This window comes from Lissotriton vulgaris, chromosome 7, assembly GCF_964263255.1.
Source record: "Lissotriton vulgaris chromosome 7, aLisVul1.2, whole genome shotgun sequence".
In the NCBI taxonomy this organism is placed as follows: Eukaryota; Metazoa; Chordata; class Amphibia; order Caudata; family Salamandridae; genus Lissotriton; species Lissotriton vulgaris.
This window is the reverse complement of record NC_141695.1, coordinates 997,876,836-997,892,367: the sequence shown is the minus strand read 5'-3', so window position 1 is coordinate 997,892,367 and position 15,532 is coordinate 997,876,836. Positions and strand designations below refer to the sequence as shown.

The 15,532-nt window shown below is 44.9% G+C and overlaps 1 protein-coding gene across 3 annotated transcripts in view; it reads left to right on the top strand.

Annotated features, from left to right (window-relative positions):
- SLIT3 (slit guidance ligand 3) overlaps nt 1-15,532 on the top strand; it is a 967,014-nt gene that overhangs the window by 850,940 nt on the left and 100,542 nt on the right. For all 3 annotated transcript variants that reach the window (XM_086931418.1, XM_086931419.1, XM_086931420.1), the window contains 2 exons: nt 4,590-4,661; nt 9,966-10,129. In XM_086931418.1, coding sequence (XP_086787544.1) covers nt 4,590-4,661; nt 9,966-10,129 — 236 coding nt within the window. The remainder of the gene's footprint in view (nt 1-4,589; nt 4,662-9,965; nt 10,130-15,532) is intronic.

Below are 15,532 nucleotides of genomic sequence, written 5' to 3'. Positions count from 1 at the left end.
AACAAAACAAGTATTGACAAAGCCAACTGTCCAATATCTGACATATTGGCTTCGCCATTGTTTCTTAATTAAAGTTACCAGTCTATAATCAAATAGCCTTGTACATGAAATCTGATCAGTGATCAAGCAAATCAGTAAGATTCCAGGCAAAATCAATATTTTGCTTGGTTTGTGAGTCATAGTAAGATTCTATTCAAAATCAATGTTTTGGTGAGTGTGAAACGATTGGTGTGGCCTAACAAACACACTGGACCTGATCAAGCAAGGCCAGCTTAAAGCATCCAGGCCCCAAAAAAGTCACAAATACCCTTTGACCATTTTATGTTGTGTAGGTGTTGTACCTACATATGGATCTGTTATTCAGGTGGTTTGTGCCATTTTCCCATCACTAAATTTACACTTCATTCTATGAGGCCGGTGTAGACAGGCCAGTGAGGTGGGAACTGCTAGCCTTAGTGGTGAAGATTGTATAACTTTCAGCTGCTGGTCTGTTTCCTTGACGTGTTCCTCACTTTCAGTTGACAAGCATGTAAAATATCAGACATGTTACCTCCATTCTCACTTTCTTGGTTCATTAGTCTTTCCTCAGTCTGCTCCACGAGCTTTAATTGCAAAATATTGCCAGATATGTTTTTGCTACTCTATGTCAATGTGATGGGATCAACAATGTGAGGTGTTCTGTCTTTGTGTATCACAGACTCCTGACCAGCACTCCCATACTGCCTTATTTCAATGTTTTTTCTTACATTTTCAGAGGACAGATTTGATAAAATTACCAAAGTAACCTCCTGACAAGAGCTGGAGTGCAGTGAACCCTCTCAAGAACTGAAATATTATTAGCAAGATTTATGCAGCCTTGAGTACTGGCCCACGCTGCCTGGTTTTGTTCCTCCAGATTGGAATGATTTTTAATGCCCTGCGAGACTGCGGTGCCAATGACAGCTCGCACCCCCTGTCATCTCCTCAGTTATTAAAAGCCAAATCTCCAGCAGTGGGAATGGTTTAAGAGTGACAGCAGGAAATATGTTAGTGTCACTTATTCATTACCCCCTGGCCTCCAGGGAGAGCCCCCCAAAAAATACGACAGCAGAGCAATTTCCACACTCTCAATGGAAAAATACGTACAAGCTGTGTGTGGGCGGGTTGAGTGTTGAAAAATATGTCATGGCACTATTTCCCCAAACGGCTCAGTCACCCTGTATCTCACACTGTGCAACGTTAAGAAACACAGTAGTGGGGATGTGTGACTAATGAAATTGTAATACAGTGATATAGAATTTTTGTATGTATATTTATTGTCTTTGTTTATCTGGTGCTTCCATGATTTTTCTCTAAGATAGAATAAAGAAGAGTTGAAAGGAAAATGAGTCTACAATGTAAGGATAGGCATAGCAAGAACACGATTCTGCAGCTGCTACGTTTTCCTCACAATTATAGATTTGCCATATTGCCACATTATGATTATCTGCTGGATAATCTGCAGCTTTTAGCAAAAATATTGTTTCTAGCTCATCTGGATCATAAGTTATTGAAATGATGGTGACCCATGTTGCCACACAGTGGAAGGCCCTTTGCAAAGATTGACTGGGCATCTTTCAGTTGCTTATTACTGTATTTGGATGTTAAACTGGTACTAATGAGGTGAAACTAGTGTTAACGTGAAAACAATTACATAATAAATGCCAACCATGCCACATAATTTCCTCCTCCCCAGCTGCATAATTTCAGTAGCCATGGGAATAACTAATACTGACTGTATAATCATCACACACCACACAATGTACTGAATTTTGGTCGGACATAGTGACAGTTTTTACTCAACGTTCTTACTCTCGGTTTATTGACCAATGATGGAATACTACGCCTCTGAAGCCATAATTTGAATGAGTGACCTTCAGATTACATGTAGATGTCCGCGGGCGGCACTCACAACTAGTTTAGTGACCTCCATGCAGCGCAACAGATCCATTGGGGCTGAGGGGCCACGTTCCCCACCTTGTGCCCCTCATAACAGTGTCTGTCGGGCTGAACAAAGGTCAGCCTGACAGACACTGTTCATTTTCAGGAAAGGCAGCCAGGAGTCAGACATGAGCTAAATGCACAGGCTCCTGACTGCCTGAGCTGAACTTTGCTGGGCTGAGGAAGTACCTGCTCTTGTGGACGTAACCTCGTCAGCGCCACAAAGGTCCCTGAGGCCCTCCCCTCCGTGATGAGGGGTAGTGTCACTGACTGCCTTGCACCTGGGTGCTTCAGTTTTAAGCCTTGAAGCACCCAGGGTAGAGTGTCAATCAGTGACACTTAATCACAGAATGTTTGGTAGGTGCATGTGTGAATGTTTGGTAATGAGTGTTGTGAGTGGATGTGTTTGTGTGCGCGCTTGTGTAAATGCATGTCTGTGAATGTGTATGTGTGCGTGCATGTCCAATCCGCCCCCTCCCTCCTAAACTTATCGGCCGCCACTGCCGCCTTGGTTTATGGAATACTATTAAGAGACGTCAACCAAAGGGCACAGAAAAGGATGTCTTTGGTGGGTCACAGCCTTTTCATTATAGTCAGCGCTTAAAATGGAATTATCGAAGTGTATGTACTCCTTGTCCTGGAATACCTGTTTCCTGCTGAGAAGTGCCTGTACTATCCCAGTAAAAGCACTGGAGCAGTGCTGGGAAGTGCAGGCACTATCCCTTCCGAATGAAGGAAGTGCAGGTACCGAGTACCTGGTATTACCTGCCCATTTAAAGCACTGGTTATAGTGAAATAGTCTGAAATTGTCAAAGGCCATTGTCTGTGCTATGATTTTTGGAAGACGCAAATTATACAGTTACCAATGCAAAGGTATTAGAACGCTGTTCCTAAACAACTTTATTGAACCACACACATAAGCCCCAAGCATAAGATTGCACAGACCAGGCAACGCCATTTGCAACTTGTTTCTGTCTCTTGTTACTATTCAACGTGTCGTGATGAGTACGCTATGATATGCACTCCTCATCTCGGTTCATAAAATACATTTGTTCCATCAGTCGCATTACAGAAGTGTTGTATTGTTGAAAAACATAGTAAATCCTTTGGCACCAGTTTTGCTCTTAGTCTAGTACGGAACTGAGCAGACTGACTTGTACCTGGACCCTCATGGCACAAACTGAACTCACATGTTTTGCTGTATCCAAACAAAAATAGAACTACATTTTATCCTCTTTTCAAATTTTAGTTATGTTTCATCAAAACTAGGTCAGTTCTTCTCATTTCATATATGTAAAGATAAGACAAAACTGTTTTCTGTTCTTTTTTATACAGATATTAATGGGCATTGGGCCATATGTATCATAGTTCCGTTTTGCGATTTCTAAATAGCGATTTTTAAGGAATCGCTATTTAGAAATCGCAAAATGGTATGTATGTAGAAATCTGCTTCTTTTTAGCGATTTCTTAAAATTCCTTAATTGCGATTAGCAAATTGATAATCGCAATTAAGGAATAATTTCCCATTCATTTCTATGGGCCAGGAGGCCCATAGGAATGAAGGGGAAATGTGCGATTAGCAATTAGCTAATCGCAAATTGAGAATATTTTCAAGGGTGCAGGGGTGTCCAAAGGACACCCTGCTGCACCCCTGAAAATGACAAGTGTTTGCATATGGCGCACATACATGCCCTAAGGGCATGTATGAGCATCACATGGCACCTTTTGTTTTTATAAAAATTGCTTTTTGAAAGGAATTCGCAACTTACCACTAACTTGAAGTTGGTGGTAATTTGTGATTCCTTAGGGACAATTAGCAATATTTTTTTGCATGATACATTGCATTTAAGGAATTGCAAATTGTGCGATTCCTTAAATGCAATCGCAAAATAAGGAATCGCAAATTGTGCGATTCCTTATTTTGAACCACATTTGCTTAATACATACCATATTGCGAATTTCGGCCTTTCAGAATGCGAATTACAATGATACATATGGCCCTATATCTCTTACTATTCATTTAAAGCGATATTGTAGCAATGTGCTACATATCGTTTTACAACCTGTTCCCTTCATTTATGCCTTGGTAAAAAAAAACTTCTGTCGCAAAAGGTCAACTTGGAATGCTGCCAAACTGCTGGATGCTCCCAGATGGACTCAAGAGAGTGTGGTATGTTTGCACGCAGGCACGAGAGAGAAAGCATTATTTTCACAAGTCTCTCCTTTTGGGTGACAAAAAGCTGTGTCACGATCATGCTGTGCACGGACGCCACTGGCTAGTAGCGTAGAATGCTGGGCTCCTTGCCATCAAAGGAAGTCACCGCTCTGAGGCTGAGAAACACATGTCCCTTTTAATATGTAACAATATTTTGCAGGACAGCTCCCTCTTTTTCGAACATATTGCTCTGTAAACCGATATTCTCAGGTTTAAATTAGCCTGTATATTCTTACAGCAGCAAGCACGTCTCCAGAAGGGCAGTGTGTGTTACCTGTAAGCATCACCATTTTCATGCTATTTGGCTTGCTAATGCTGCAAGGAATGAGCAGAGAGATGAGTTTCTTTGGGTATTTTCTCTCAGGGCGAGCAATCAGATTCCACTTTCTAACATATCCTTTCTTCTTTCCCCTAGTACGCTTCATGGCAATGACATCTCCAGCGTTCCAGAAGGCTCCTTCAATGACCTCACTTCCCTCTCCCATCTGTAAGTAACCTGTACCTCTTGCCACTGGAGAACCCCCTTTATAGTGTTACAAAGTGACAGATAGAACCATTGCTTCATTTCTCTTTCTTATTCTACAAAAAGAGATAAGTGACCAAAGACAGTGTGCATCTGTGGCATGCATTTAATTGATGTGTTATATATGGGTGGCGGTGGCCTTGCTTCTCTTGGTGCTAGAACTCGGCAAGTGGGATTGACCCGCTCTGGCAATTAGAAGATTCTGATGTCAAACGTTTACAATGATCGAGAATCCCTGAGATTGTTATGCTTCTGTTATTATTGTTTTGTATTTTCCAGTTGTATAAGCAATAATAATATCAGCAGCAGCAGTATTAGTATCATCAATAAATATTATTGTTTTTGGTGGTGGTGGTGGCGGCAGTGACAAAATCAATGCAGCTACTATTGCTACCACTATGTCTACGACTACTACTTTTACTACAATTGTTAAAACTACTGCTGTGTTGCTACCACTAATACCACTTCTTCAACAACTACTAATTCTATTACTACTGCCACTATTACATCTACTACTACTGTTTTTTCAATACGTCGTTATTAGCATTTTAGGAAACGTATACATGTGACACAGATTGGCAATATACCACAGCATAAAATCAGGTACATTGCACAACACGATCAAATATGGCACACGTAACAGTGAAAATGTGGGTGAATTGCCTCTGCTTCATGCATCACACTCTCCAGTCTGCACAGGCCATTATGTGCTGCTAAATACTGACAAGACTAAGGTTTAAAGGAAACAAGAGTATCAAGCTCTCATAATTGAAGGTAGGCAACAGTGGGCCAGAATCGTGGTATGGGGCATCCCCTGCCACCCCCTCACCACCCTCCAAGAGGGGAGACCCCAGCACCAGGTAGTGGAGTCTCACAGGGCAGAGGACGAGGAGGGCAAATAGCGAGGAAGGTGGGGCAGGGAGGAGCCACAAGAATGCATTGCCAGGGCGACAAAGGCAGGATCCCTGGGTGGTGCCGGAGTGCCACGGAAAGGAAGGGGGAACACCCCTAGGACTCACAGTCACCACAAAAAAAACTGATATATACATACTGTGCATCCAGGAGTTCAGAGCAGGCTCTCATCCGATTTGGCCACTATTGTGGTGAGGTATCTTCCCCAGTCAGGAGGTGAGGCAGGCTCATCATGACCTTTACCGAGTCTGCGCAGCGTGTCCTTTTCAACCAATATCCCAGCACGTAAATATGTGAGTCACAGCTGTAAGGGAGGGGAGAGGTTCAACTTTCAGCATATGGCTCTCTGCCACTTAGAAAGAATTAGTGCCAGATTGAATAACTTGCTGGGGAATTTACATTTACTACTACCGCAGTAGGACCTAATAAACAATGTGTTGCATCTTTTGCGAGGTAGTAGCTCAGTGCATCCAAGATGTTAGTAAATATCTGGTAGCAGTAGGCGCCTTTTAGAGGGGGAAATCCCTCATCATGTGGGCAAAGTCTGCAGTGTCAGATGAGCCACGGGGCAGGCATCCTTGGTGCCTGCATACATTTGGGCTATTCATGTGGAATTGAATTGGTTATATGTAAGAGTAGAGTTGGTGGAGACCCTATGCATTGTGCCCATTGCTTATCTGCAAGCATCACATCCAGCACAGACTCCCAGTAAGCCCTTAGAGGCGGGAGCGATGCGCCCATATCACTGCTTATAGTACTATAAAGGCAGGTAATAGCCCATCTGGCCCCACCATGTATGAGTAATACCTGCAGAATATGAGAAGTCTCTCGTTAATCACGTGTCCTATGCCACAAATGGGTTGTGAGGGCAGCATAAAGTAGACATCCATCAGGCCCTCAAAGGTGTATAGAACCTAGAAATTGTCTTCCCATGTGGTGAGGCCCATTGGGCTAAAATTGTTTCGCAACCCAAGTGCAGAGCAGCCAGGCATCGCACAGAGTGGCAGGCCCTGTCTGTTGGGAGTCTGTGTACAACGCTTAGTGGTATAGGCGCCTCAGCAGGATCTGGCCACCCACTTAAGGTTGTTCTCGCCCTCTTTAGGGACAGCCAAGTAACCATCTCAACACCTCAGCTGGGGATTATATTATTAATCAATGTCCTAGTTCTGACATGCCTTCTCCAGCAGCTAGAGCATCTGCAATTCAATTGGGCCACTGCATAGTAATACTTGTAGATCTGAAAGAGAGAATTCTTTATAGATTCCTTACCTTGTAAATTACCCCCAGGCGTCAGACTGGATCCGGAGAATTTTTTTGTTGGCAGTACCCCTGCGCGTCGAAAGGTGGCTTCGCGTTCGTTGTTGGTGTCGTGGTTGCCAGGATGACGACGCAGCAGCTACTTAGACTTTGCCTTCGCACGCTGACGTCAGTTCGTCCTTTTTCCACTCCAGCCAGCGCAGATCCGGAGAGAGCAGTACCTCCAGTACATCTAACGCAGCAGCAAGAATACATGTTTAGGCATCACTTAAAATTACAGTACTTATCATAGCTGATAACAGTTATAATGCATTGCAATTAAAGCCCCTAAAAGGCATCACAGTTATAATCACATGATTAAGCATATTCAGCCACGCACCCTAGCAGGAATGTCCTGCAACATAACTCCAATTTGCTTATAACTTCACATTACACATGTGACTTTCAGTCCCTCAAAAGAATTAACCTTAGGTAAATGCACTTCTTGTGCGACGGAATCTCTTCACCTCCAGGGAATGCCCTTCTCCAGACATCCCCAGCCCAGCCTTTCACACCTTTGTGCAGTCCATAACGCACCCCCAGCTGAAGAACAAATGTTCCAGCCACAGGATACTGTTGACGCATCACTGAGCCCTTAAGAGGTTGTTTCTTTCAAGTCCCCCAGAGACTTAGGGGGCGACTTCACCTCTTTGTGGTGGGGGAGACTGCATTGCTCCTTCAGCTCCCTCTGCACCTTTGCACATCAACAGTGGTGGCCCCATCGTCCTGGGGCTACCACAGGCCGAGATAGCCAGGTTTCCTGCAGGCCTTCCCAGGCCCTGCAAAGCATTATTGGGCATGTTTGCTTAATTGCTGCATAACTTAGCAGCGGCTCTGGGATAGCTGCACTGCCATCGGTGGTGGCCTCTGCTTCTCTCCTCTTCTCAGGTGCCTGACCCCACCCGGCAAACTCACATTTCAGGATTAGTGGGGAGGTGATAGCAACTTGGGGAGCGGAACCCCGGTCTCTCCAGCTGGCTCCCCGCCTGCCCCGCATCGTCGTATGTGGCCACGCCTCTATTCTGATCTGCCCGCTCCTGCGGGAAGACCCGGAGATGGCTCCTTGTTGGCGGGTCCTCGGGGGAGTGCTGTCTTACTCCCTCACCTTCCTCCTACCACTTGGGAGTGCTGCGGCACTCCCCCTCCTCTCGGTGTCACTGGGGCCCAGTGTTGAAGGTCCTGGGCCTCCTCCAGGAGGTCTTCACAAGGGGCGCAACAGCGCTACCTGACTTCGACCTGACTCGCCGTGTGGGAGTGCGTCTGCACTTCCCCTTCCACCCTGCTGCCACTAGGGGCCCAGGGTTGGGATTCCCGGGCCCCAGAATTCTTCATGGGGAGCGTGACAGTGCTTCCCGGCTTCAACTTCGGCGGGCCTGAAGTTGGAGGTCCCAGGCCCCTTGAGCTCATCACGGAGAGCGCGATGGCGCTCCCCGACTTTTTCTTTTTTCTGGAGCAGCCCACGGGACCTGACCCACCCCGGGGGTACATCAAGGACCAGTGGAGGAGCCCCCGCACTTCGTTGTCGGTCCTCTCAGAGGTCAAAGGTGGCCTACCTTCTGGGGGGGAATATCTGGGCCCCAAGCGGCTGATTTGCACAATTTTCTTCTTGCTCCTGATGGCTAGCTCTAGCCATCTGTAGCCCTTTCGTTCACCCTCCTAGCCTCCAAGAGGGTGAACTCAGCAGGTAGCTGTCTTCACTGGCTCCCTGTGCCAGCCTTTCACCTGGCTCTCCTCCTGGGCCACTCTTCTCCTTGCGCAGAGGCCCAGGCTTCTCCTCACTGGTCCTGGACTCCCCCACAGGTGCAATCCAGGTTCCTGGGACAGTCAGGGGGGTCTTCCTTCCAACTCCCTCTGGCGCCAGGCTCCAGCACCAGTCTTCCTCAGAAGACTTCACCCCAGAAAGCGCTCGTCTTCCTGTCCAAGACCTTTCAAAAGAATTTGGAGGGGGCTGGCAGGAAGGCTCTATCCTGCAGCGATATATCACCTCTCGGCCCCTGCTCCCTCCTTCCTACATAGGCCTCTGGGATAGTTCAAAATGTCATTGTCCAGGGGTCTCATGCCACATGGTCTTTGAAAAGCTCCCTTCCCCCCATTGCTGCCTTCTTTCCAGAGCAGCTTGATACCTGGCACCAGGTGACATCTGCTGGTGGATAACCTGCAGCTCCAGCCACCATCTCTCCTTCTTGGAGAGGAGACCTTCGCCCTTGGAATGCCTGCAGTGAAGGGCTAGGCCTCTGATGCTACAGCTTGGGGAGGAAGGTCATTAATTCAGCCTGGCAGAGTCAGACCCAGCCGGGCTCTGGCTATGAGCTGTGTCAGAGGAATATGACATTTCTGGATGACCCATAAGCAGTACAGACATGGCTTTGGACTCAGCAGAATATTTCTTTTCACACAACTTACAGTGTACTTTGGTGCGTGTATGGAATTTGTAGGACCTGGGGAAGTGAAACTACCCCATGTGGTCCCATCTTCATAGGAGGATAATGGAGTGTTCCTTCAGTGAAAACAGTAAAGCACACTGACTTTCCCTTACATATGTCTTCCCATAGTATAAAACCTATTCCATGTCACCACCCAACTCTGCCTAATTCCTGCCACACCATTCTACCGGTATCTGCTCCTGGGCTGTGTACTCCAGGAATCTCCCAGCGCAGCCCCTACACATGTGCACACGCATGTACACACGTGTCTGGATGTAACCAGCCCAGTGCCCTTTACTCTGGTTGCAGCGCAACTATCATCATGGGGACACCGGTAATATCCACATACAGTCTCTTTCATCATGAGTTCACTTTGGGTGAGATCCAACTTATGAGGTTCCCCAACAGTAAAAGCTCATTAATAAGGTGTTCAAAAAGCAAAAAATTTGGGCTGCTCAGATGGTCAGAAGCACCTTCTAACAGCGATATAATCTTACCTCTTGATATTTTGTTCAGTGATGTTTTTGATGCGGTATTATGACATTATTAAAAATGTAATGTTCTGAGATACAAGCAAGGTTGACGTCCTGTGGATAATGCACAATAGTAATGACATTTTGATGTTTGGTCCTCGCAGTGCTCTTGGCACCAATCCGTTGCATTGTGATTGCAATCTACGCTGGCTGTCTGAATGGGTGAAGGCTGGGTACAAGGAGCCTGGCATTGCCCGGTGCAGTGGGCCAGAAGATATGACCGACAGACTACTTCTCACAACTCCAGCCCACCGTTTCCAGTGCAAAGGTTGGTATACACAAGCATTGTCTGCATGTTTGGGCTTAAATCTCTGAGAGGATGTTGGACACTTTGTGCAACCTGCACAGCGACTCAGTTACAGTTCATGTGCTTTCAGTGATTACATTCTGTGTCAATTTTAATGTATTTATTTCTGCCCTGCCTCTTTTTTCTTGAATAAACAGTTAAATGTATGCAAACTACTTTTGCATTCTTAATAAAATTACACCTTCTAAACAAAGTTTAGTGAGTTTGGATTCATAGACTATTTTTGTCATGCTTGTACGGCACCAGATTATGGTGGCCAAAACATTATTTTACAAAAATATTCTGCCTTAAACATCATTTACCTAAACAGTATCCAATTGGAGTTAGTAATATAAATGTTATACCCAATGGGATGATATTTTTCTGAATCATATTTAAGAAACAATATTTATGTAAGATGATATTTCTGTAAATGTTAGTCGTCACGCACCCATTATACGGTTGTTGACAATCCCCTGTGGTGCTAACCCTCCTGTCTTAGTAGTAAGGGAGGGGTTAGGCATCTCCTGTCATGACTGTCCGTGGAGAATTCACAGACTATAATCCAGAAGTATTTATTTAAACTTCCCAGCCTGTCACTCTTTATTTCCAATGAGAATCAACATTAATGTTCCCGAAAAAATGCAATGTCCCAATATATTTAAGTAATGTAATTGGAAAATAGTTCTTTCATGTCTGTAGTGGGGCAGGGACGTGGTTGTTCCACTAAAATATGCACTTACATTTAAGGTAAAAACAAATGGGTACATGTTGGCCTACATATAACAGGCTACCGTCTACCATGCCTATTTATTTACACATTTTCGGGTATTCACAATACACAGTAGGAGTGTGATTGGAAAAGGATTTACAGAGCTATATTTCCTGTCCACCATCCTGGGTACATTGAAACACTGGGAAAGAGGACAGACAATTGGAGTCTGAATAGTGAAATGTGGGAAGGTAAACATTTTTCATTTTTGTCCATGAAAATGACCATGTTCTACTTAAAAAAGTAGTATCCATACAAACCCATAAAAGTATATCATTTACAGTCTAGGGCTGGGATGACACTTGTTCCAGTCAGTGGTGTAATGAAACTTGAGGGGGTCACCCTACAAAGTAGATGGAGGAGGCCGACCAAGCTCCCAGTCAGGAGCTCTCGAGCCAGGGACCTGCCTCCTCTGCATAGTGCCGGAATGGCCCCCCTTGAGCTCGAGGCCCATCAGCACCTGGTAGATATGCTTATTCCCCTGGTTCCAGCTTTTTATAAGATTACATTTCCACGTATTTGTATGGATGGAAAGGTACTGCAGACTGTTTCTGAATACCCACAAATGTACGTCTAGAGCTGTTCATTGCATTTTACATGACTGTCCCTAGAATGTGTGACGTCACTTCCCCTTTTTTGCACCTGTAAGTCAGTGGCAGCTGGCAGGGAATGGGGGTGGTGAGGTAACAAAATATTTTTTTTAAAACACTTACCTCCTCACGGCTGCCTCCATTTCTCCACCGTCGTTGCTTCGCTGATGAGTCCTGGAAACACACAGGCTCCCCTAAGCAAATCACAACACCGCAATGCAGCATTGTGATTGGTGTGAGCGCTGTAGTTTGGCACTCAGACGGGGACTGGGAGCCTGGGCATGTTCTCCATCCAGGCTGTGTATTAAGGCCTGATAGAGAAAATGCTAAGTGCCCATGACTGTCTGGCCGGCCCCAGACGGCGGGCCAAATCATCATGCGCACTCGAGTGCATCAACTGCTCCTACCCCTGTGGCACCAGCCCCGCCCTGCCCTACCTCAGCCCCATAGCTCGGAAAAATAAAATGATAATAACGATATTATCATTTTAAATTTCCTTTTTCTTGCCCTGAGAGCAGTGGGGCGATGCTTCTCTCCCTTAGCGGAGGAGCAGCCCCTGCTGTAAATTCAGTTCAGGTGAACACACGATTTAGCAGTCAGTCCTGAAAGTGTGGTGCATAGTCATTGTCAAATTATTTTAATACACCCATATCTGAAAGGGAAACTGTTAAAACACATGAATAGATCACTTCAGAAATATAGATACATGCATGCACACAAACACACCGAACGTACCTCTCCCATGAAGTACAATATCAATAAGTGAACTGCATTTGTTATCAAGAGAGGCGTTTCTGTCCTGGATTCATCGCTCGTAAAATTAACAATGTTACTAAAGTTAGAAGGGCAACAGAAGGCAATTTTATGCCAGTGTTTCTGCCAATGTATTATGTTGATCTAGAGTATCACTTGAACATTAGATTGGAAGTGGGTGGATAATCAATCACTGTTCAGGCCCCTCGCAGACAGCTGGCAATGCAGTCTGTGCCTGATAACTGTCCAGACCTGCTGGTTAGCACATTCCTCACATTAATGTCACAGCATTGTGCTAATATGCTTTATCATATAATGCCAGATGTTTGATTTCGGGGATTGGTTCACTAGGTTACATCGCATCTGTGCTATTTAGGTGAGTGCAACAGTACCAGGCTTATAGCATGTGCTAGGGATTTCCACCAAACTATTTTAAAAAGACCTGTGTATTGGATAGTTAATTCACATGTTTACAATGTTAACTGTTTTGTTCGATTTTAGTTCTTCGAGTTGGTTTTAGAATCAGCACGTTATGTTTCTGCTGCACGTTGACAAGGCACCTGGAGCTTCACTTACCACACAAGCAGGACAGGTTCTACCACAACGACATCATGATGTTTAATACAAAATGTTAACAAGCATTCGAAGTACAATAGGTCTCGCATTTATGAAACTCACGTAAATGCGATACCTATTGCATTGCAAATGCTTGTTTGTTAAACCGCCCCATTCCTTAGATAATCCACCATTAAAGTGAAAACCCGGTACGGAGCTCTTTTACCAAAAAAAGCATTTATTTGTGAAGTGTGTGAATTTTGTGTAAAAGCGCCCATGCTACAATATCACATTACTGTCGACTGTGCCCCTTTCCTTAGATGCGCTCATCTAAGGAAAGGGGTGCATCCGCCATTAAAGTGTGGAATGGGGACGTTTAAAAAATAAAAGTTTATAAATAGTAAAAAAAAATACATGCGACCAGGCACGGCCACCACTGAATGACCGTGTTGTGTTGTGCTATGAAAAAAACAATTTGTAGCGTTGCAGGAGTGCGTCTCCTGCCTGCAACAGCAAGCAGGAGAACCCCATTTAAGCAAATAGTGTTCGGGGGCTGTAATTAAAGCCTACTGAGTAATACCAAATGTAACAGGGGGTGTCCACAAGGGAGGTTACAAAATGAGACGAGGGACTACTAAGCCTATTGACCATTAAACATCTACAGTTTCCAAAGGACAATTACACAAGCCAATAAAAAATATGGGCAGAGAGTGGGTGGAGCTCCAAGTCCATACCTTAATACAGCATGTCTCGCCTGGCAGTGCATGCTCTGCCCAGGCTCGACCTAAAAACACAGATGGAGCAAAAACAGGTGAATAGGATCACAAAATAGAAAAACATGTACGATCTGTAAACATGTTACATAAAGAATCTCAAAAGTGTTAATCAGGCCCTTACCAAACCCTGAATATAATGTTCTTGAATTTCATAGCAGTAGCAGGCGGCGCCATTGCGATTCACCGTGCATACGGGCTCGGACCCACTTGACTCAGCCAGCAAATCAGTGATACATCATTGAGCACTTCCACTTTGAATGGCATTAACCTCATGCGCGCTAGCGTTATTTTGCTCGCATGCTGGGATTTTGGGAATCGCACTTTACATGACGAGCTGGGCTCGGCATCAGCGTGCGAGGAGGCTACGCCATGTGTGGAAGGGGTTAAAATAGACTTCAGTGTTAATCATTACTATTAAAGCAGACATGATTGCTGCTCAGCAATCAGAATTACGGTACACTGGGTGGGGGAAGCCAGCCTAGTCAGCTAGCTCTGCCCTGAGATACCAGGATTCTCTTGAACCATGTCCTCTGCAGGTAAAGTCAATAAAGCCGACTCCCACCTAGGTATTCATGGGTGTTGCTTGAAAGCCACTGCAGCTGTTCCAGGCTCAGCATGTTATGAGTAGAAGTCAGAGAGACCATCCAGAGGAAGTCAAAGGACTGTCCTGCTTGTGTTTGCCAAATTGTTCCTGTCCAGGTTCTTCTGGCTTAAGTACAACAAATACAGAAAAATAAGGTTCCAAAATCGAGATAGGAAGGTGACAATCTGTCAGAAACAGGAGCACCTGCTCCCTGTGCTATTAGAAGAGGTATGCTGCAACCATACCTCATAAACCCCTATATCTGTGACATGAGAAAGAGTGGAGCGAAGAGGGACAGACACACCACTTCCAGCTTTGCTGAAAGGAGACCACCAAACATGAAGAGTGAAGCCCCACACATGCTGACATTAGGCAGTGGGAGGGGGGCACGTGCCACTTACACCACCTTGCACCTCCAAAAGTGTACAAAGCTTCCCAGGCGGCCAAGACACCCACCAGAGTACTCTCCATGTGCCTGGATCCAGAGGGCCACTTTGTGACCATCTGATTTGAGGAAGATGCATTCTACCTCATAATACTGTGCCTGTGGGTGCTGGATACCAGGTTGTGCAGCATCCTGCCATTCACTTTAGCATCTATCAAGGCACTGAGTCCCGGCTGAAGGTTAAATGAATGTGGAAGTTGGCATGCATGCGGTATGTTAGCCCTGCTTCCACAATCCCCATTGATTAATGCTAATGGCTTTTAGTGAAAGCCGGTGCTGATTGCACGCGGTTATCTTTTGCTACATAACAGGATCTAGAAGGGGCAGATAAGGAGCTCCATTCAGCGGCCTCCTTGAATGTGTTCTCAGGTGAAGCCAATCAAGACTTACACGGTCACCCAGGATGTGACCGGGAAAGGATAGTTTATTTTTGGAAATATTTCAAAATAGAAAGAAGCTTGTAAATTCTCAATTAAAGCTAAAGAGGAAGAAGCGTGACATATTTGGCATGCTTCAAACAACTTCATACACTCTAATTTTGAAAAAGTGGAATTATTTGTGACTTAAATATTATTTAAATGTTAGCTTTTTCGTTGTGCTTAGAACAGAATTTAGGAAAAAAGTGGCTTTATAGCTCCAGCTTGCTATTTTGAACTCCTAGCTTGCTTCAGAGAAGCTCAAGCTTGCTCCTTCAGCTAACTCACAACACCAGTAGTTCCCTGACGAGAATTATGGCTCACCAATAAAATGTTGTCCAATGCACCACTTACACTGATAAAAAAAATGAGTCATTTTGTTTCTGTCCTTTTCGAAAAAGCAGAAAATTGACCTGAAAAGCATATGTAACTCATGTTTTAGAAGCAATATAACTAATTAGAAAATATCCGAAATTTGTATATTTTTACTTTGCT